Raw genomic sequence first — 21,668 nt, forward strand, 5'->3', positions numbered from 1 at the left:
ACTACCTAATCGACCAAACTTGCTCCTTCCTCACCCCTAGCCTTAGCCTATATAAACACGTACAACCCAAAATCCTTTTCAACACACACTCGCACTGGAGCAGCATCATAGCTCATATCTCTCACTTTTCTGCAAGAAGAACAAAGGGAGAGAGTAAAATGGGTGTCGCTCTTTTTTCATTTGCTAGGCTCTTTGTTCTCTCTTTCATCACATTGGGTCTCATTCCTCAGCTAGCTCCTGCAAGCATAACAAGGCACTACAAATTTGATGTATGTGCATTGCATATCTCTGATATTTCTACATGTATATGTATTCTGTCACATATATATAACTTCCGTATGCACTTCTGGTTCACTATTGTCTTCTTTTAACATTTTGAATGACTTCATAGGTACAACTGCAAAATGTGACAAGGCTGTGCCATACGAAAAGCGTTGTAACCATAAACGGTCAATTTCCTGGGCCTCGAATTGTTGCTAGGGAGGGTGATCACCTCCTCATTAAAGTTGTTAACCATGTCCGAAGCAACATTTCCATCCATTGGTAATGAATGATCACCTATACTATTAAGAAAACTCTTGCGTCAACTTTCTTAACCGCCCTCCATCCCACATATGAGATACATACATAGTATTCACGTATAAATTATAAAATCAGACATGCATCTAAGATCTAATTAACATATAAATTATAAACTCAGTTAACTAATCTCTTCAATATAATCAATCGGCAGGCATGGAATTCGACAGCTTCGAACTGGGTGGGCTGATGGTCCAGCATACATTACCCAATGCCCAATACAAACCGGCAACAGCTATGTGTACAACTTCACCATTGTAGGCCAGAGGGGCACTCTTTGGTGGCATGCTCACATTTCATGGCTAAGATCAACCATCTATGGCCCCCTTATCATTCTTCCGAAGCGTGGTGTTCCTTATCCATTCACCAAACCCTATAAGGAAGTTCCCATCATCTTTGGTAAGTAATTAACTACAAACAAGCCAATTGCGTAATGAGAAATGAGCGAGTGCTTACCTGCAAAGAATCATTAGGGGTTTGAGCTCCTGGTATTAAGAATGAGTCAATGACTTCATACATGTAACGAGCCCAGCAATGTTTTTAACTTTTTATGTGATCCATCTTTTTTTTTTTTTTTTGACTGTCTTATATATAGCTAATTAATAAAACTTGTTACAATGCTTAAAACTACAGGAGAATGGTGGAATGCAGATCCTGAAGCAGTCATAAACCAGGCCTTGCAAACTGGGGGAGGACCAAATGTTTCTGATGCTTACACCATCAATGGACTCCCAGGGCCATTGTATAACTGCTCTGCCAAAGGTATAAATGTTTCACAAAACGTGTTTATAAGCTATATGAAAAATGCTAGACTCCTAAATTTCTATACCAAAATTGCTTATCAGATGATGTACGTATTTTATTGAAACTAAATGAGCTGTAAAGTGGACTTGTAAAAATAAAACATTGTTATCACATCATTTGATCAACAAAACTTGGTAAAAAATAAAATAAAATAGTAAATGTATTTATTCCGAATAAGATATATTTGATAATTTTGGCTATATGGGTATTTATGCAGATACTTTCAAGCTAAAGGTTCAAGCTGGGAAGACATACCTTCTACGCCTAATCAATGCAGCGCTGAACGACGAGCTCTTCTTCAGCATTGCAAACCACACCCTCAAAGTGGTGGAAACTGATGCAGTTTACGTCAAACCCTTCGAGACCAACACCATTCTCATTGCCCCGGGACAAACCACAAATGTTCTTCTCAAAACAAAACCTAACTACCCAAACGCCACATTTTTCATGACTGCAAGGCCATACGTGACTGGTCTAGGCACCTTTGATAACTCCACTCTTGCTGGAATTTTAGAATACGAAATGACTACACTTCATTCAACCCTCCCAATGAACAAACTTCCACTCCACAAACCAATTCTCCCAGTTCTAAATGACACATCATTTGCAACAAAATTCGCCAACAAACTCCGTAGCTTGAACACTCCCCAGTTCCCTGCTAATGTTCCACAGAAAGTTGACAAGCATTTGTTCTTCACCATAGGGCTTGGAACCAACCCATGTAGCCAGCAGCAACACAACAACCAGACCTGCCAGGGACCGAATGGAACCATGTTTGCTGCTTCAATCAACAACATTTCTTTCACTATGCCAAACACTGCCCTACTCCAATCCCACTTCTTTGGCCAATCCAATGGGGTTTATTCCCCTAATTTTCCAATCAGTCCTTTAATTCCATTTAATTACACTGGAGCCCAGCTGAACAATACTAATGTGGGCAATGGTACTAAGCTAATGGTGCTTCCCTTTAACACTAGTGTGGAGTTGGTGTTGCAGGACACCAGTATTCTTGGTGCTGAAAGTCATCCTCTTCATCTTCATGGCTTTAATTTCTTTGTTGTTGGTCAAGGTTTTGGCAACTTCGACCAAAATGAGGACCCTAAGAAATTCAATCTGATCGACCCTGTTGAGAGAAACACCGTGGGTGTGCCCTCCGGTGGGTGGGTTGCTATTCGGTTTCTAGCAGATAACCCGGGTGAGTCAACCAAACAATCTGTTGTGTTACATTTTTTATCCTCGATCTAAATAATCGATTAACTATACACTTGTTTTAGTGCATGGATTGACATAAAAGGTCGGATAACACATAATATCTTATATCCATGAGACGCCTAACATTACTTCTGTATGAACTAGTTGCTAATTAATTTAATCTCCATTGAATCAGGTGTATGGTTCATGCATTGCCACCTTGAGATCCATACTAGCTGGGGCTTGAAGATGGCTTGGGTAGTCTTAGATGGAAAGCTTCCCAATCAAAAGTTGCTTCCTCCTTCACCGGATCTGCCCAAATGTTGATTAGTCTCACTTCTATATTTTACCTCCGAGTCTGAACACAACCTTTCCCCTAAGAATTTTGTAACCCATTGGTTTTATTTTTTGGCACATAATTGATGTTTCAATTTTCTATCATGTTGACTATGCAACCCAAGACAATAGCATCCATTTTTAAATTCTTGATGTAAGAGGCCTCACACCAATAATGTCACAATGATATTATTGCCGTTCTTTTCATTTCTTGCTAACAAAGTAATTTCTTTATCGTTAATGGTTCGACTAGCAGAGGCCTATCTGTACAAAGCTAGTCCAAATTTTCTAGTCCAACAAAGATACCATTTAGTGCATAAACCAAAAATTAAACATCTCTATGCTTTCTGCTATTGCCGCCCACGAGGTCTCCTAAACTTATCGGTTCTTGTTTTCCCTCCGAACCTAGAAAAGTATAAAACAAGGGATAGTTCTTGGCTGACCAGGTGTGGTTAGCACCTCCTGACCAGGTTTTGGGATGTCCTTCCTGTAATGTTACACGTGTCCCTTCTTCCTTTTCTACTTTTATCTTTTTTTTTTCTTCCTCAGTTATCAATCCTGCAAAATAGATTCCTAAAGCATAGATCTAGCCTTCAACATGCCACATTTTCACCTAACGACTTCCTGTCTAAGCGGTTACTTTCAGGGCGGAATCACTGTTGTTCTAGGCTTACAGGAAACTAGTCTTTTGGTTTGAAAACTGGTTTAGAGAAACAGATAATTTTGCAGAAACAAGAATATACAAATCTTTAAAGAGAGTACTGGGCTCACACAGAATTTATTTATATGAACATGAATACAGAGTTAACAATCTAGAGCCTCACTCAGGTAAACAGCTGGAAGCTGTTTAGCTATCCATGAGACTGGTTTTAGACACTTACTTGTAATGAAAGCACACTACTTCAAACTCGGAAGGAAAGAGCACACTTGCTACTAAGGCTTTCTTACTTCTTGAGAGAAGACTCTTCTACTCAATTTTCTCATCCTTTACAACTGAACCTAAAGCTCCTTATATAGGGAGCGGAACTCAAATCAGAATTCAAAACATAGAAATGTACTGAACAACTCTGTGATCTCTGTGATCTCCTGCTTTTCTGAGTGCTCCTGATAATGGAGGTCGGTCAGGGAAAAGCAAAAGCATTTGGTGAAATGTTTTTCACCTTCTTCTTTTCTAAAAGCAAAAGTATCTTTTTTGAAAAAGGTAACAGTTGCTTCTTTGTTTTGGTGCTTTTTTCTTCACCAGCTGCTACATGTTGTCGTCAGTTTCGGAATTGTGGCCAAAGACAAAGGAGTTGTTGTCTGCCTGGGCCATTCTTACTGTTGTAGCATTGTCTTCAACATCTGTATCAACATACATCTTGTAGTGGTTGTCATTTTCAAGCTTTTCCACCCATTGCATGCATGCCATTGTTGAATCTATCTCTTTTCTGGTGAGAGATAGGAACAGGTCACTGTTGACTACGTCAGGATGATCGTAAGCAGTGATAATGGTCTTTTCTCCTGCTACCAGGAAGGTATTGCTGATGTCTTCAGAGATGATCTTCTTGATATATTCTAGGGCCATGGCTTTCATCCATGGGATGCTTGAGTTTGGTTGGCCATTGTACCCAACACAGGCAGGCTGAAGATATTGTCTTTGAATAATTCTCACATAATGATACGGAGAAATATATTCAACCTCACCATTTGCCTTTTGGATCCATTCTGGGGGAGTGGATCTGAACTTCAGACGAAGCATACAGTCCTGTTTTCTTATGTTTTTGACTGTGTTAACAATGATAGGGGGCAAGCCTTTGATATCTTCATTTGTTTTAGTCCACAGATTATGGATAAAACCATTTTCAACAAGCCAGAGCTTGTGTTCTTGAGGATGTTCACTCTGAACATTTACCAGGTATCTTCCAACATAGGGTCTTGCAATAATGAAGAGGGTTGGAGGAATACGATCTTCAGAATTATGACTTCCTATCAGGCAATGGAATTCATGCCATCCTGATTCTTTGAGTGCTATGATAGGGACCCTAGCACTTTCTGGATCTTCTAGGAAGTGAATTTTTTCTTTCTTGACAGCACTCTGCTGTAGTTCTTCAAACTGTGGTCTTGCATTTGCATAGAGTTCTTCAGCTAATGCAAAGAGAGCTGGAAACATCAGACCACTGCTTCTTTCCTGAAAGGCAAATAAGAGATTATCCAGAATTGCCTTCTGGTAGTAAGCTAATCTCCTGCCAGTTATGAACACAGGAGTATCAGACGTTCGAAGTTCATAATTAAACACATTTATTACTCCAGTTGGAGTATGTTTGCTTTTTGGCAAAGCAACAGCCGTCAACGGTCTTGATGAGCCTTTACCGTCTGCCGTTTGTGACGGGCTAGCCAATCCTTTGCCCTGGGATTGATCAGTTGTGGCTGGTCCTTTTGGACCTAGCAAGAATCTTTTGAGGATTTTTTCTTTAGGATCCTCAGAAATTTCAGGTTCTTTCCCAATTCTTCTGCTTCTGGGATTGCGACCTTCGTCGTCATCTCTTTGGTAGAACATTGATAGTTCTCTGGTTAAGGCGTCTGGAAGATAATTCTTGTTACCTGCAATTAGTTCAACAACATAATCATATTGGTTAAGAAATAATTGTCAGTTTGCTAATCTTCCTCTATCAGCAGCTTTCTCAAGTTTAAAATTTTTGAAATTCTTTACTCTAGCACAATCGGTGCGGACAGTGAAGGGTTTTCCAAGAAAAGCTGGAGAATTTAAAATCGTTTTCTTAACAGCTAAAATTTCTTTTCCCCCTGTGGGATAATTCAGTTCTGCAGGGCTGAACTTGCCACTACAAAATTTACAGATCTTTTCAATGTTAGTTCCAGGCGTTTTTGCCAGAACAACACCGGACCAATAACTATCACTCGCATCTGTTTGGAGGATAATTTCATCATTTTCCTCTGGTTGTTGTAGAGGAGGGAGGTTTTTGCAGAGATTTTTTATCTGCTTCACAATTTTTTCATCATCTTCTGTGAAGTTCCATTTTCTTTTGGAACTTGTCTTAGGAGATAACATCGCTGTTAACCCTGAGATTTTGGGAATGAAATGTCACGCCCCGGATTTTGAATAACAAATCCAAATCCGAAACATGAATTAATACAACTCACATAAATACAACCTGAATTTTTTCTCAAAACAACCACACCTCACATCGCTCGATATTACATAAACCAAATCTCAAATTTGTTTATTACAGCACACTCTCACCAAATTATATTGTAAGGCTCAAATGAGCATAACTCACCTCACAATTACAATTGCTGTAAAACTAAAACAAATTCTCTAACCCGCACGATCACCGTCCTGATTCTCCTGACCTGCAGGATTACCCGCTACACCGTTTGAATAGTGTACCGGGATTGCAACAATACAAACCCGGTAAGCTTTTTGCAAAGCTCGTATGAGTAAATGAAAGGATTGCACGATTTAAAGTAACACAATCAACTCAAGCACATTTTAATTTTGTTTTGCATAAGAATTGAAGTGTACAACATCACTTCAAGCATCAATCAACTCACATCTCATCATGACTACTCAATAATAAACAACTTCTTACTCAATATATACTCACAGGCTTATGATTTATTTATATAAATCATCCCATGCAGTATATTATACTTACAGGCTTATGATTAATTATATTAATCACCCCATTCAGTATATCATACTTACAGGCTTATGATTAATTATATTAATCACCCCATTCAGTATGTCATGTCATACCCAAGGGCATATGATAACTCGTTTATCCCCCAAGCAGTATGACGGCAGACAGACTAGAGCTCTAACTGTATCGTAAAGTGTCACCTGGGCCAAGGTTCACCTTACGAATGACTGCTTTTCTCAATTCACTCGACTCCTCATTTAATTCATCTCAACGACTCAACTATCGCACTTTACTCAATTACCCATTATCATAGACAACACAACATCTAAGATAATTCACATATTCCAAAGGGTAATGCTCAAAATATAACTCAGTAAATTACACCATCCAATATATATTCCACGTAAATATATATATACGTAGTCACCCACACAAGAGTGACCACTAATACCAACTATAGTTCACATGCAATAAAATCTAGAAATTCATTTTTATAGTTTAAATACATTTTACTTACCTATGGACCGTAGTCGATCAAGTCCATATAATTTAAAACAAATATTTATTTTCATAAAACAATTTCCACAATTTCTCAATTAAATAAAATCACCGAATTTCGGTTCGTGAATGAACCATGTGCGATTTACTCACCTCGATATTCCCGCTGCGTCTTCAATTTAACACAATACACACCGAAATCGTTCACCCAAGGGAGACCGTCAATCACCTAATCACACATGACCTTATTTTAGCCAATAACTCAAAAACATACTTAAACGACAATCCAACGGTCGGATCGAAATTAAATGATGATCCAACGGTCGGATCCTCACGGATCGCCTTTAGGATCACCCTCCAAAAATCATCACGAAGATCCAACGGTCGGATCTTCCTGAATCGTCCTTACTAACATCTTCACAAATTTATACAAAAATCCGACGGACGGATTCTCACGAATCGCCTCCCTAATCACTGTTTCTCAATTATACGAAGATCCAACGGTCGGATCTTCGCCCGTGACCTCACAAAGTCACCGGGACAGTCATACGATCAACATATCCAAAATTGAAGCAAAACCGATGGTCAGATCTTCACAGATCGTAAACCGAAGATAAACGTAAAAACGTTAAATAGTAACGTCAAAACGTAAATCCACTATTTATCAACTTTTTCTAACATGACCATGTTATATATCAAAACGCTCGTATGGATGCATAGATCATCGCCTAGATAATGAAAACTCGAAATATGGTCTGATGCGCCGCCACAAGCGGTGGTCAGTGGGCGGTCAACGCTAGTCAACCACCTCCGATGGCAAAGTGACCAACTACAAACTGGTTCAAAATGAAAGGGTGATCGACTTCCATACCTGGAGCTAAGCCTGGTTCGGCCTAGATCGTCCTAGATCAAGTGTTGAAGTTGGATTAATCTGGTGCGTCTGATCAGATTCCAGATTGAATCAGGGACGTCGAAATCTTCAACTCGTGATCTTTCACTCCACACTCCAAATCGTCAAGCAAGGAGGATATGAGGATGATCAGGGGAAGGAGGAGATCACAAAAATGGGGAGGATCGGCCCGTGCAACACCGGCACGGCCAAGATCCGATCGGGTCAAAAGCTTGGCTCTGGGGGGCTTCGATCCAGGGATAGAGACAGCGGCGGGGCAAGGAGACACCAGAGGGAGGCTGTGCGTACGACGGCGAGCTCAAGGAAGGCCGGGTCCGGGGCCAGAGGAGGCTGGAGGACCACCGTTTGGCCGGGTCGGGCCGGTCGGAACCCGAGGGTTCTGAAGGTTTTCGATCGAGAGAGAGAGAGAATCCGGGGGACTATTCCGCAAAAACAGAAAAGTTTCGTCCTTAATGAAAAATAAAATCAGAAAATTCCCTATTTATAGAAAATTCCCAATTTTCAAAAATTCATAACTTAATCATACGAACTCCGAATAATGCGTTCCACATGTCCACGAACTCGTATCGACGAGCTCTACAACTTTCATGAAGGAAGTTTTCCCAAATTTTGAACGTATAAAAAGTCAACTTTGTTGACCCCCTAAAAACGTTCGTTTTCGAAAATAAAATCGTTCGAACTAATTCCACAACTTCTCCAAGCTTCGTACTCGCTCCTACTATCGTGAAATCATTTCTAAAAATCCATGGAATTTAATTTGGATTTTTCGGGGTATTACAATCTACCCTCCTTAAAGAAATTTCGTCCCGAAATTTGAGCGTAAGTCAATTCCTCTCGATTAAGGTTGACCTAATCATAAAATCTCCATATTTTCCAAATCTGTAGTAATCTACAAAGCCACAATCCTTTGTATAAAAATACATTCCTATGGCCACTAAATCCTTTCATCACAAACGTAAACGCACAACACAACTGCTCAACATCACTCCACATCAATTACACAAAATCATCACATGGATCATCTCATAGATCCTTACATAGATCTTCACATAGATCATCACATAGATCTTCACATAGATCATCACTCTGTACTGGCATACAAGCACAGTAAACACTCCCACAAAGCGTTTCGCTACTCCATTAGCATCACGGTAAATCTCTATAGTAAAACTTAAGCATGCACTATTCTACACAACCATAGAGATGCATCACTCAAAACAAATCATCCCCAAAAGCACGCCAATAAATTATGTCACCCAATGATGATGACTTGGGCTTGCTCAATCCCTGGGCTAAGCACTAGGGCTGGCCAATTGGGCCTGAAGAAATCGGACCATCCACATTTCGAATCGGCCCAAACCAATTTGGGTTTAACATTTGGGCCTACTAATCGGGCCGAACAATTGGGCTTACCATTTGGGCCTACCATTTGGGCCTACAAATCGGGCCTAACATTTGGGCTTACTATTTGGGCCTACAAATCGGGCCTAACATTTGGGCTTACTATTTGGCCCACAACTTTTTAGCTCGGCTACGGTATGAAATTGTACATACCGTAGGTATACCGTATATACGTATGCATACCATACAGACCGTATATACGTATGTATACCGTACATACCGTATATACGTCCGTATATCAAGCATATACGAGATCCAAAAATATTTGTAAGAGGTAAGGTTCGAACTCCCGACCTCGAACACGAAGGTTTTGCTCCCAACCACTGAAGCAAGAGCTGCCTTCATTAATATATGCCCACGTGTTATATTTATTATGTCATAAGCGACATAAATAAAATAACGGCGAAGGCAAGGTTCGAAACCTCAACCTGCTGCACAAAACTTTTGTCCCCAGCCACTGGAGCACAAGCTGTGCTTAATATAATGTGTACAAATGTTATACTTATTATGTCATAAGCGAACATAATAAAAATAAACGAGAGGCAAGGTTCGAACCTCTGACCTCTTGTACAAGAGCCTTGCTCTTCAACCACTAGAGCACCAGCTGCTCTCGTTACTATCCATGCAACTTCTTTTATTTATTCTATCATAAGCGATAGAATAACAACAAACTGTCGGTACACTCCACGTGCCACGACACGTCTCTTCCGTGATTTACGGAAAGCAAATCACTTTCGGCTAAAGCTGTCTGCCACAGCGTCTCGAGGTTCGGCCTGTCCCCTTACACGCTCAACACGCGCCAACAGCTTTTCCGGGTTTCGGGGCGACTTTAATCCAACGCGTGGATTCAAATTCTGAGATCGTTCATCCAACGGTGGAGATCTGCTCACCTTGTTCTATAAATAGGTGCATTCTGGAGAAAAACTGTTCACTCCAAAAGAAAAGAAATTTTCTTCCGAGCTCAAGTCTTTCTCTCTCAACTCTTCAGCCTTTCTCTTCTCAAATCCTTTCTTCATCAATTTCGATCCTTCTCTTCTGATCTTCTCTCCCATCTAGTTGATTCAATCCCATCTTTCCTCTGAACTTTCAGATCTTCAATCTTTTCCTCCAAATCTTCAATCCTTCTTTCTCAGATCTTTTCTTCCATTTGAAGATTCGATCTCATCTTTCCTCTGAGAATCTCAGATCTCCAATCACCAGTTCAACAACTCCAATCCTTCTAACAAAATCTCCCTCAAACACTAAACCATGTATTCCTCGATTTTCACATCCTCTCACTCCATGACCCAAGAGCCACGAACTCTGCAACTAATGGAGCTCCAAACCCCGCAACAAATGGAACCACAACAACAGCAACCAACAGAGGAGGGAGGAATCACCCAAGCAGCTGGAAGTAGTGCCAACATGGATTTCTGGCGAAGCCGTACCAGGTGGATTCCTACTCCAGAACAAATAAGAATCCTCAAGGATCTTTACTACGTCAAGGGATTTAAGTGCCCAACTACAGAGCACATTCACGAGATCTGCCTCCAGCTGAACCAGTATGGACATGTTGAGGGTAAGAACATTTACTTTTGGTTCCAGAACGTCAGGGCTCGAGAGAAGCAGATGAATAGGTGTAATCAGGCTGCTCCAGTGCCCATGGAAACTAGTTCTCTTGGTACTGGTGGATCCATTGATCTCAATTTTGGGTCCACTGGTTCTACTGGTGCTGGTGGATCCATCGACATCAATTTTGGGCCAGGTGGTGGATCCATTGACATCAATTTTGGGTCCACTAGTTCTACTGATGATGGTAGATCCATTGATCTCAACTTTGGTTCCACCTATTCTACTGGTAATGAAGGATTTCTTGATTTAAATTTTGTTTCATATTCTTCCTCACACTTCAACACTAATACCAGTACAACTCTTTTGGCACAACAGGAGGACAAACATCCCTGCAACAACGAGGAGGAGATCACCAGGAGGTTCAAACTCTTCCTCTGTTCCCCGTGCACGGCGAGGACGTCTTTGGTAACCTGAAGGCTACTTCCGAGGAAGGTAGCGCTTTTGGTTACTATTCTGGTGGCTCAGGCGGTTACCACAGTGGCTCAAACGTTTCTCTTGAGCTCAGCCTCAATCCATCCGGAGCTGCTGACTAGGCTTAGTATAGCATGGTTCTCGTTTTCCTTTTTTTTTTTTTTTTTTTTTTTTTTTTTTTGTAATGTAAAATCAATAAGATGGTGTGCATGTTTTCTTTTCTTTTTGTTTAACCAACAACAACACCAAGGATCGAACCTTGGTCACCCAATACTATTTTCAAAACCATAAACAACTCTACTGCACACATCTTTCATAATGATGCAATAAAAACAATCACTCAAAAAGAATCCAACAATCAATTAAGTCGCATCGAGGTCTAGCTAGTATCCTCTGAGTCAAACCAAACACAACAATTTCATCGATAGGATTAGGGATTTATAAAGCTAAACACATCCTGAGTTAGCTAGGAAAAACCCACGTCTTTAGAGTTACTCTTACAACTCTTATAGAATCTCGATAATTCCATCTATCAATTGCTTCAACAAAAACTCATCACAATTCAATCCCTAACATTTAGCGATTCAGAATTCGAATCAAACTCCATATCACATAGTAATTCACTTGAACCACTATGGATACCTAACAAAGTCACTAAAATCAATATCCGAAATTGCGTTTAACTATATCACCTAAAATCAATCACCAAAGGCACACACTCTCATCCAACATCATTCACAAGAAACGATTCTAACTCTCCCAATTAATTACACCAAAATCAACTCCATTGCAAAACTTTAAGTGTCCCGCCTACTTAAACTTAAAACACACAACAACTTCAAATTCACTGCAGTCCATCTCCATACTATGATCCAAAACTTAAGAAAACTAGTTCACCACACAAAGGCCACAAAATTCAATTTCATTCACTTGAACAAAACTATATTCACAAGTCACGGTCAGGTCATCAACCCATGGTGTTCAAATGAATAAATTTCAAATCCAGTTTTCCTTGTGAATCGTAACGTATCGTTCCAAAATGATGCAAGCAACATCAACCACGTATATAAGACACATCTCGCGAACTCAATTCAAATTCCGAATCACCAAAACTACTACTAATTCCAATTCTACCAACAATCCTGATTCTGAAGGAATTATAGTACTCAACGACAACCCAAAACAATGGTCTCTCATCTCTAACCATCGAGCACAAAATAAAATTCTTGTCTCGCACCTTAAACTCTGCTTAACAACTTACAAGCACAAGGAAGAAGTAACCACAATAATTTCTTCCCTAACCTCAACCCTACTAACAAACTCCACAAGGACATCTCATTACAAAACAAGATATCTATTATTTGACATGTACATCTCATCCAAAAACATATGTACGTCTAACTTAAGAAGGTAAACTTCTATCAATCAATACTCGTATCCACACTAGGTACGTGCATAGATCCACATCATGCCTTCAACCAAACACTTCAACAATCAAAAGAACCTCATTTCCATAAAACAATCCTCGTTGACTTAACAGAGTTGAATCAAGAGGTTCCTATTCCTCAAGGATTGTAACTCGCGGCCACTGAACTTATTCCCATACGAACCTACAAGACAACTGTAAGGTTCTAAGTACAAGCCCTTCGAATATCCATCACCTAAGGAGTATAGTATGCTTGGCTAATACTTGTATAACACTTAAAACACAGTATAAGTCAAATACAAATTCATATTAACCAAGTCAATACAATAGGGTAGGTATTCACGTTCCTAAAACGACCTAGCGGCCTAAACAACTCCCAACACTCACGCATACCCAATGACTTAGCCAATACCGAAGAGCACACGATGGGGATCCGCTGCAGCCGGGCCATCACTCGGAAGGTATTGACACATCACCAAATATGCACCTTACGCTTTGATACCAAACTGTCACGCCCCGGATTTTGAATAACAAATCCAAATCCGAAACATGAATTAATACAACTCACATAAATACAACCTGAATTTTTTCTCAAAACAACCACACCTCACATCGCTCGATATTACATAAACCAAATCTCAAATTTGTTTATTACAGCACACTCTCACCAAATTATATTGTAAGGCTCAAATGAGCATAACTCACCTCACAATTACAATTGCTGTAAAACTAAAACAAATTCTCTAACCCGCACGATCACCGTCCTGATTCTCCTGACCTGCAGGATTACCCGCTACACCGTTTGAATAGTGTACCGGGATTGCAACAATACAAACCCGGTAAGCTTTTTGCAAAGCTCGTATGAGTAAATGAAAGGATTGCACGATTTAAAGTAACACAATCAACTCAAGCACATTTTAATTTTGTTTTGCATAAGAATTGAAGTGTACAACATCACTTCAAGCATCAATCAACTCACATCTCATCATGACTACTCAATAATAAACAACTTCTTACTCAATATATACTCACAGGCTTATGATTTATTTATATAAATCATCCCATGCAGTATATTATACTTACAGGCTTATGATTAATTATATTAATCACCCCATTCAGTATATCATACTTACAGGCTTATGATTAATTATATTAATCACCCCATTCAGTATGTCATGTCATACCCAAGGGCATATGATAACTCGTTTATCCCCCAAGCAGTATGACGGCAGACAGACTAGAGCTCTAACTGTATCGTAAAGTGTCACCTGGGCCAAGGTTCACCTTACGAATGACTGCTTTTCTCAATTCACTCGACTCCTCATTTAATTCATCTCAACGACTCAACTATCGCACTTTGCTCAATTACCCATTATCATAGACAACACAACATCTAAGATAATTCACATATTCCAAAGGGTAATGCTCAAAATATAACTCAGTAAATTACACCATCCAATATATATTCCACGTAAATATATATATACGTAGTCACCCACACAAGAGTGACCACTAATACCAACTATAGTTCACATGCAATAAAATCTAGAAATTCATTTTTATAGTTTAAATACATTTTACTTACCTATGGACCGTAGTCGATCAAGTCCATATAATTTAAAACAAATATTTATTTTCATAAAACAATTTCCACAATTTCTCAATTAAATAAAATCACCGAATTTCGGTTCGTGAATGAACCATGTGCGATTTACTCACCTCGATATTCCCGCTGCGTCTTCAATTTAACACAATACACACCGAAATCGTTCACCCAAGGGAGACCGTCAATCACCTAATCACACATGACCTTATTTTAGCCAATAACTCAAAAACATACTTAAACGACAATCCAACGGTCGGATCGAAATTAAATGATGATCCAACGGTCGGATCCTCACGGATCGCCTTTAGGATCACCCTCCAAAAATCATCACGAAGATCCAACGGTCGGATCTTCCTGAATCGTCCTTACTAACATCTTCACAAATTTATACAAAAATCCGACGGACGGATTCTCACGAATCGCCTCCCTAATCACTGTTTCTCAATTATACGAAGATCCAACGGTCGGATCTTCGCCCGTGACCTCACAAAGTCACCGGGACAGTCATACGATCAACATATCCAAAATTGAAGCAAAACCGATGGTCAGATCTTCACAGATCGTAAACCGAAGATAAACGTAAAAACGTTAAATAGTAACGTCAAAACGTAAATCCACTATTTATCAACTTTTTCTAACATGACCATGTTATATATCAAAACGCTCGTATGGATGCATAGATCATCGCCTAGATAATGAAAACTCGAAATATGGTCTGATGCGCCGCCACAAGCGGTGGTCAGTGGGCGGTCAACGCTAGTCAACCACCTCCGATGGCAAAGTGACCAACTACAAACTGGTTCAAAATGAAAGGGTGATCGACTTCCATACCTGGAGCTAAGCCTGGTTCGGCCTAGATCGTCCTAGATCAAGTGTTGAAGTTGGATTAATCTGGTGCGTCTGATCAGATTCCAGATTGAATCAGGGACGTCGAAATCTTCAACTCGTGATCTTTCACTCCACACTCCAAATCGTCAAGCAAGGAGGATATGAGGATGATCAGGGGAAGGAGGAGATCACAAAAATGGGGAGGATCGGCCCGTGCAACACCGGCACGGCCAAGATCCGATCGGGTCAAAAGCTTGGCTCTGGGGGGCTTCGATCTAGGGATAGAGACAGCGGCGGGGCAAGGAGACACCAGAGGGAGGCTGTGCGTACGACGGCGAGCTCAAGGAAGGCCGGGTCCGGGGCCAGAGGAGGCTGGAGGACCACCGTTTGGCCGGGTCGGGCCGGTCGGAACCCGAGGGTTCTGAAGGTTTTCGATCGAGAGAGAGAGAGAATCCGGGGGACTATTCCGCAAAAACAGAAAAGTTTCGTCCTTAATGAAAAATAAAATCAGAAAATTCCCTATTTATAGAAAATTCCCAATTTTCAAAAATTCATAACTTAATCATACGAACTCCGAATAATGCGTTCCACATGTCCACGAACTCGTATCGACGAGCTCTACAACTTTCATGAAGGAAGTTTTCCCAAATTTTGAACGTATAAAAAGTCAACTTTGTTGACCCCCTAAAAACGTTCGTTTTCGAAAATAAAATCGTTCGAACTAATTCCACAACTTCTCCAAGCTTCGTACTCGCTCCTACTATCGTGAAATCATTTCTAAAAATCCATGGAATTTAATTTGGATTTTTCGTGGTATTACATGAAATCTCTCCCATAATTTATGACACCAAGGAATCTCTCTAGACTCTTAGCATCAGGAATTCTATCTGGGAATTTCCAGATCTTTTCAATGATATGAGGTTGAAGTTTTATCACTCCATTTTTGATATTGATTCCTAGGAAGTCTACTTCATCAAGGATAAAGAAGATTTTCTTTTCTCCTAGGATAATTTCATGCTGGACTATCAGCTTTACAACCTCGTGGAGGTGTTTCATATGTTCTTCTCTGTTTTTGGAGAAGACCAGAATGTCATCTATGTAGACGACGCAAAACTCCGCAACGTGTTTGAAGATATTATCCATCTTTCTCTGGAAGATTGAGGGAGCTTGCTTTAGACCAAAAGGCATTACTAACCATTCGTAATGTCCTTGTGGTGTTCCAAATGCAGTGAGAGGTACACTCTCAGGATGCATCTTGACCTGCCAAAAACCCGACTTTGCATCGAATTTTGAAAAGACTTTAGCTCCTCTGAGCTGGTTGATCAGTACTCTTACTTGAGCAATTTGATAAACGTCTTTGACAGTCTTCTTGTTGACATCTCTGTAGTCAATCACCATTCTAGCTTTTCCTCTTAGATTTTCTGCATGATTTCTCACGTAGAATGCTGGAGCATGATGAGGGCTAGTGGAAGGTTGAATTAGTCTCTTGTTCAGGAGATCTTCAATATCTTTTCTGAATTCTTTTTTATCTTCCTCTTTGTACTGAGGAATGGCTTTGACATGACAAATGGCATTCATGTCATGTAATCTTAATTCACAGACCACTGGGTCTTTTTCCCAAAACTTATGGGGATCTACATCGATGTTCTGCTCGAGTAGTTTCTTGATTTTCTTATCAAGAGTGGGAGTTTTCTGGGATTCAAGCATATTCTAGAAATGCTTGAGGTTATGCTCATGGATGAAACTAACTTCTGCTTCTTCACTAGTTTCTTCTTCTTCTTCTTCTTCTTCTTCAGAAGATTCTTCAACAAGTAATTCTTCTTGTTGTTTGATTTGGAGTATGGGTTCAAATTTGGGTTTGTAGGTAAGATCACCACTATTCTGTTGCGATCTCTGATATTGGGTAGTAAAGTGAGGGCCTACTACACTTTTGGCTTGAGTAAGCCTATCTGCTCAGAACACCAGTTCTCCTTTTCTGAAGCCTATCGCTTCTTCATCCTGAATAAATCTCTGTTGGAGAATAAAATCATTTCCCAACAAGAAATCTGAGCCTTGGCCTTCAGATTGCCAGACGTTATGGATGATAAATGTTCCTCCACCAATGGTGATGTGAACATTTTTTGCTACTTTATTCATGGTGAGATGACTTCCATCAAACGTGACACCAGTAGCAGTTCTTTTCTTATCTTCTTTCCAGAGTTCTTCTGGAATTGCAAATCTTTTTGCAACTGTAAATCCTGATCCATTATCTACAAAGGCATGTAGATGATATTTTTTGTGATCAGGGAATTTTAGTCCAATCTCTATGTAGTTGCTGTATCTACTCGTAGAGACGACTTTCGATTGTTGAAGCTCATTTTCTTGAGCTTGTTCCTTAGGAGTGAATGGTTTGCATTCTTCTGGAACAATTTCTGGTGGTTCAACCAGTTCAAAATTCAAATTTTCATCGGTTTTCTCTTCATCAATGATTTCTTCCTTTATTTTGGAAGATGGTTCTATGATTTCTTGGAACAAGGTTTCTACCTTTTTCTCTTTTTGTTCAGAGAAATATTCTTCATATTCTTGTTCAACCAATTGCCTGACAAGGCCATTCTTGGTTTTTCTTCTTGCTTCAGCTATGAAGCATTCTTTGTGATAAGTCTTTTTTGACTCTTCACAGAACATAGGGAGACCATCCTTTTCGTGACATAGGCAGTAGTCACAAACGAATGTACCAGGGTTCACCTGATAAGAAGACATTAAGGATTCTGTCTTGCTTTCTTCCCAGTTTTTGATTTTCAAGACATTCATTTGTCTGGATTCGAAGTACTCTACTTCAGAATCTGTCTCAGACTCGGATGAATCTTCTTCTTCAGACCAGGCAGAGTAAACTAACCTATTGTCTTCTTCATCATCATAATAGGCTATTTCGTAACCTTTCATATTTGCTGATTCTACTATATGCTCATATTCTTCAAAGAGAGCTTTAGTAGACGATCTTTTACTCTTTTCCGGGCATTCATTGGCATAGTGCCCTTCAGCTTTACATAACCAACATCTGCAAGCTTTCTTGCTTGGTTGTTTATGTTGATGAGTATTCCTCTTTTTCTTGAAGAATTTCTTTTTTGGATCTTCATCCTGTTGTTTCTTGTAATTGGAATTCTTCTTGAATTTCCAATCTTTCTTCTGATTACCCTTTCTGAATTTTTTGGGGTAATATTTTTATTTCCTTTTTCTGTGGAATTTGGATTCATGACATCCCCAATTGGTAGGTATATCCAGTGAGTTGTTTCTTGGCCATCTTAGCTCTAAGATTGGCTTTGCATTGTTCTTTTAGTAATTGCCGGATTCTGTCGGCAATTCCTCCAACTGAAAATCTTTCAATTGGTTTTTCAGCTATGCTTTCTCTCACAGCTGTTCTCCATGGTTCAGGAAGTTTTCTGTGCAACAGGTTAACTAGATCAGTATTTTCTAGTTCACCAATCGTACAGTAATATTCTTGAAATTCATTCAGGTATTCTTCAAAATATCTCATGTCACAGATTTTGAGAGCATAGATATTTGATTTGGCCGTTTCTTTAGCCTTTTCACTTAGATTTGAAAGATCTCCACAGAACTGATCGTACAGGGGTACTGCAAAATCATACGGAGATTTAGAAGTTTTGATCTCGTCCATCCATTCTTTTCCTCTGGCTGTCTCTTTGAAAGAGAAATAATACTTCTTAGCTATTCCAGTGAGAGTAGTTTCAAAGTACATCTGAAGATCAGGAGCTTCAAATTTTCCAAGGGTAAGAGCAGAGGCCATCATCAGGCTATCTACCCATTGGTCAAGAGTTTTTCTCTTGTCTAGAGCTTTGTCTAGATCTAACCAGATACCATAATTAGAAATTGGTACTCTAGGTATCTTGTCCTCTGGGACAAATCTTTGAGAATTTCTTTCTCCATTTCTGCCCGTAGGGGCTTTCTGTATAGGGAGTTTCAGTTTTCCCTTTTCTCTAGTGATGAAAGTTTTGGAGCTTTCTCCTTCTTCCATTTCAATATCTTGGTAGGGAAGGAGTTTTCTTTCCTTTCCTGGATTGAAGTTTTTCATTTCTTCGATTAGTTTTTCTAATCACTCAGGATTTTCGCAGAGTTCTGCTTCTTCATAAAGATCATAGAGCTTTTGTGCTCTAAGCGTATTAACTAGTCTGTTTAGATCAGCTTCTAGTTCTTCTTCAGTGATGGATTCTGAAGGTTCTTCAGAGTTTTTTGTACCACTTATACTAGCTTCTCTAGTGCTATAGCTTCTTCTGAGAAGATTTTTGTTTATCCTGATGTTCTCAGGACAGACATCACTTTTTCTGTGATTGTCAAAATTTAGACTGATTTCTCCAGTCTTTCTACTTTCATAAATTTTAGCTTTTGCACTTTCTGCTGGTAGCTTCGGACCTGAAAGTTTCCATTCAATAGAAAAAGTTACTTCATTCCAAGTAACCTTATGAATTTGTTGTAAATGGTTCTTCTAACTGGTGAGGAATCCAGTAGTAAGACCAGGGATATTTGATATTCTTGTCTTTGGCTCTACTGTGGTACTCATCAGTTTGTAGTATATTCTGTATACTATTGCGAGTTCTTGCATATCATTTTTCATAGATATGCCATCTGTCTTAACTCTCAGTCTTAGACAGTGAGCTGCATCTTTCAAGCTAGTTGAGAAGTTTGGGAAGCAGTTGAAATAAGCCACTTGATTGCATAGAGATGCTTCAAGGGTTCCCAAAAGACTAGCCTGAAAATTTGTTAGTCTATTGTCTTGTAGGACACATAGCACTGAACAGTTTATGTCTTCTCGAGCAAGAAGTTTTATGCCTACTTGGACTGCTCCAATGTGCATAAATTGATAATTTTTTGCTCTGGCTCTGGCTACTTCAGCAGGAGTGATCATCAAGAGATCTGTCTCTCCTGTTGTAGAAGGGGTTGTGAACTCCAATAATTTGAAGTGATGGCTATCCATCAGATCAAATGTTCCCCTTTTGTAGATCTGTTTGAAATCTAGCTTTGGAATTGAGGCGTTTTTTACCTCATGCTCGATTTCGTTATATTCGAATTCTTCAGCATTTAGGAGTTGTACTCCTTTCTTTTTTTCGAAGATGCTCATCATTTTGACATCTCGGATTTCTTTCGGATTTTCATACCGAATACTAGTAGAACTAGTTGATGGCTCCAGAAAAATCATGTTTGGAACAAGATTCTTTTCTGGTCTCTCTAATGGTTTAAGTCCATTAGTCTTCTTTGTTTTTACAGTAGGCACTTTCTTGTCCTTCAGTATATTTTTCATAGAATCCAGCGTTTTTTGTTGTTCATTGATTTTTCTACTAACACTTGTTAGCTTTTCTTCTTCCGTTTTTGGAAGTTCTTTGATATAATCCAGTTTGTTTTCCAATTTCCAATTGATGGATTATAACAGGTATTTTTTCTAGATGATCTTGATATCTAGATATTTCTTTCTGCAGGTTCTGATATTTTTCATCAGAGGATTTTAATAGAGAATTCAGTCTCTCTATTATTAAATCAGATATTGTCCCCATAGGGGATTCCCCTGCTGAGCTTTTTACAAGCTCTGATACCAGTGATTTGCGGATCTAACCAATGCTCAAATAATCCAGAGGTTTTTGTTCCTCTTTAAGCAGGAAAATTCTAAGCATATATAAGAGACTTTCAATCTCTTGCTCAACTTTATAGATTCTTTCTTGAATTCTAAAAATAATATTTCAATAGTCTGGAGTTTCTCTTTTAAGATTTTCTCTAAGATGTTTCAACTTTCTCAGCTTTTCTCTTTCTTTCTTTAATTCTTTGCCAGTATTGTTACAGATAGCAACTAATTCAAGCCTGTCAATGATGATCGAAATTTTGAATAGTGAAAACTCAACTATTTATCTTTGAGTATTGAGGATAGATTTAAAGCTGAAACATATTATGATAAACAAACTCAAATATGGGCCCACTACGTTTCCTTAAAAGTTGTAAGTAAGGTAATTCTGCAGTAGATTATGAGATATGGGGTAAAGGAAGAGACCAAAAGGGAGTCAGACAACGGGTATCCTACGTGTAAAGTGATTATGGGCAGCTCTTGCTGACCAGGGCTGGTTAGCGAAGTTTTTTCCTAAAACAAGGAATGACAAAAGTCACAAAACTATCAATAAAATGTTTTGCATCAAAGGACGGCATCAGAGGTGTACATTATTACATACAAAAGAGTACTTTAGAGATCATATAAGTGATATAACTACGATCGTGGTTCCAATTGGTATAGTGAATTTAATTTACCAATAGAACCGAGGCCAAAAACTACGACCTTTTCCTTGTCCGTTTCCTTCTCCTTCTCCCTTTCACTTCTGCCTTGTCCAAAAAAGAAACGCATGTATTATGACTTTTTTTTTATGACAGCATGTGTCTTAGTTACTTAATGTGTAC

General features: G+C 39.3%; 1 protein-coding gene across 1 annotated transcript; it reads left to right on the top strand.

The window, feature by feature from the left end:
- Positions 1–102: 102 nt before the first annotated feature.
- LOC133732691 (laccase-17-like) lies at positions 103–3,067 on the top strand. The gene is made up of 6 exons (XM_062160271.1): positions 103–269; positions 392–543; positions 734–978; positions 1,213–1,341; positions 1,601–2,578; positions 2,771–3,067. Exons 1-6 carry the CDS (start codon positions 159–161, stop codon positions 2,899–2,901), a joined length of 1,746 nt encoding a protein of 581 aa, XP_062016255.1. The 5' UTR covers positions 103–158; the 3' UTR covers positions 2,902–3,067.
- Positions 3,068–21,668: the final 18,601 nt, after the last annotated feature.

The sequence above is a fragment of the Rosa rugosa genome, chromosome 2 (assembly GCF_958449725.1).
Source record: "Rosa rugosa chromosome 2, drRosRugo1.1, whole genome shotgun sequence".
Lineage (NCBI taxonomy): Eukaryota > Viridiplantae > Streptophyta > Magnoliopsida > Rosales > Rosaceae > Rosa > Rosa rugosa.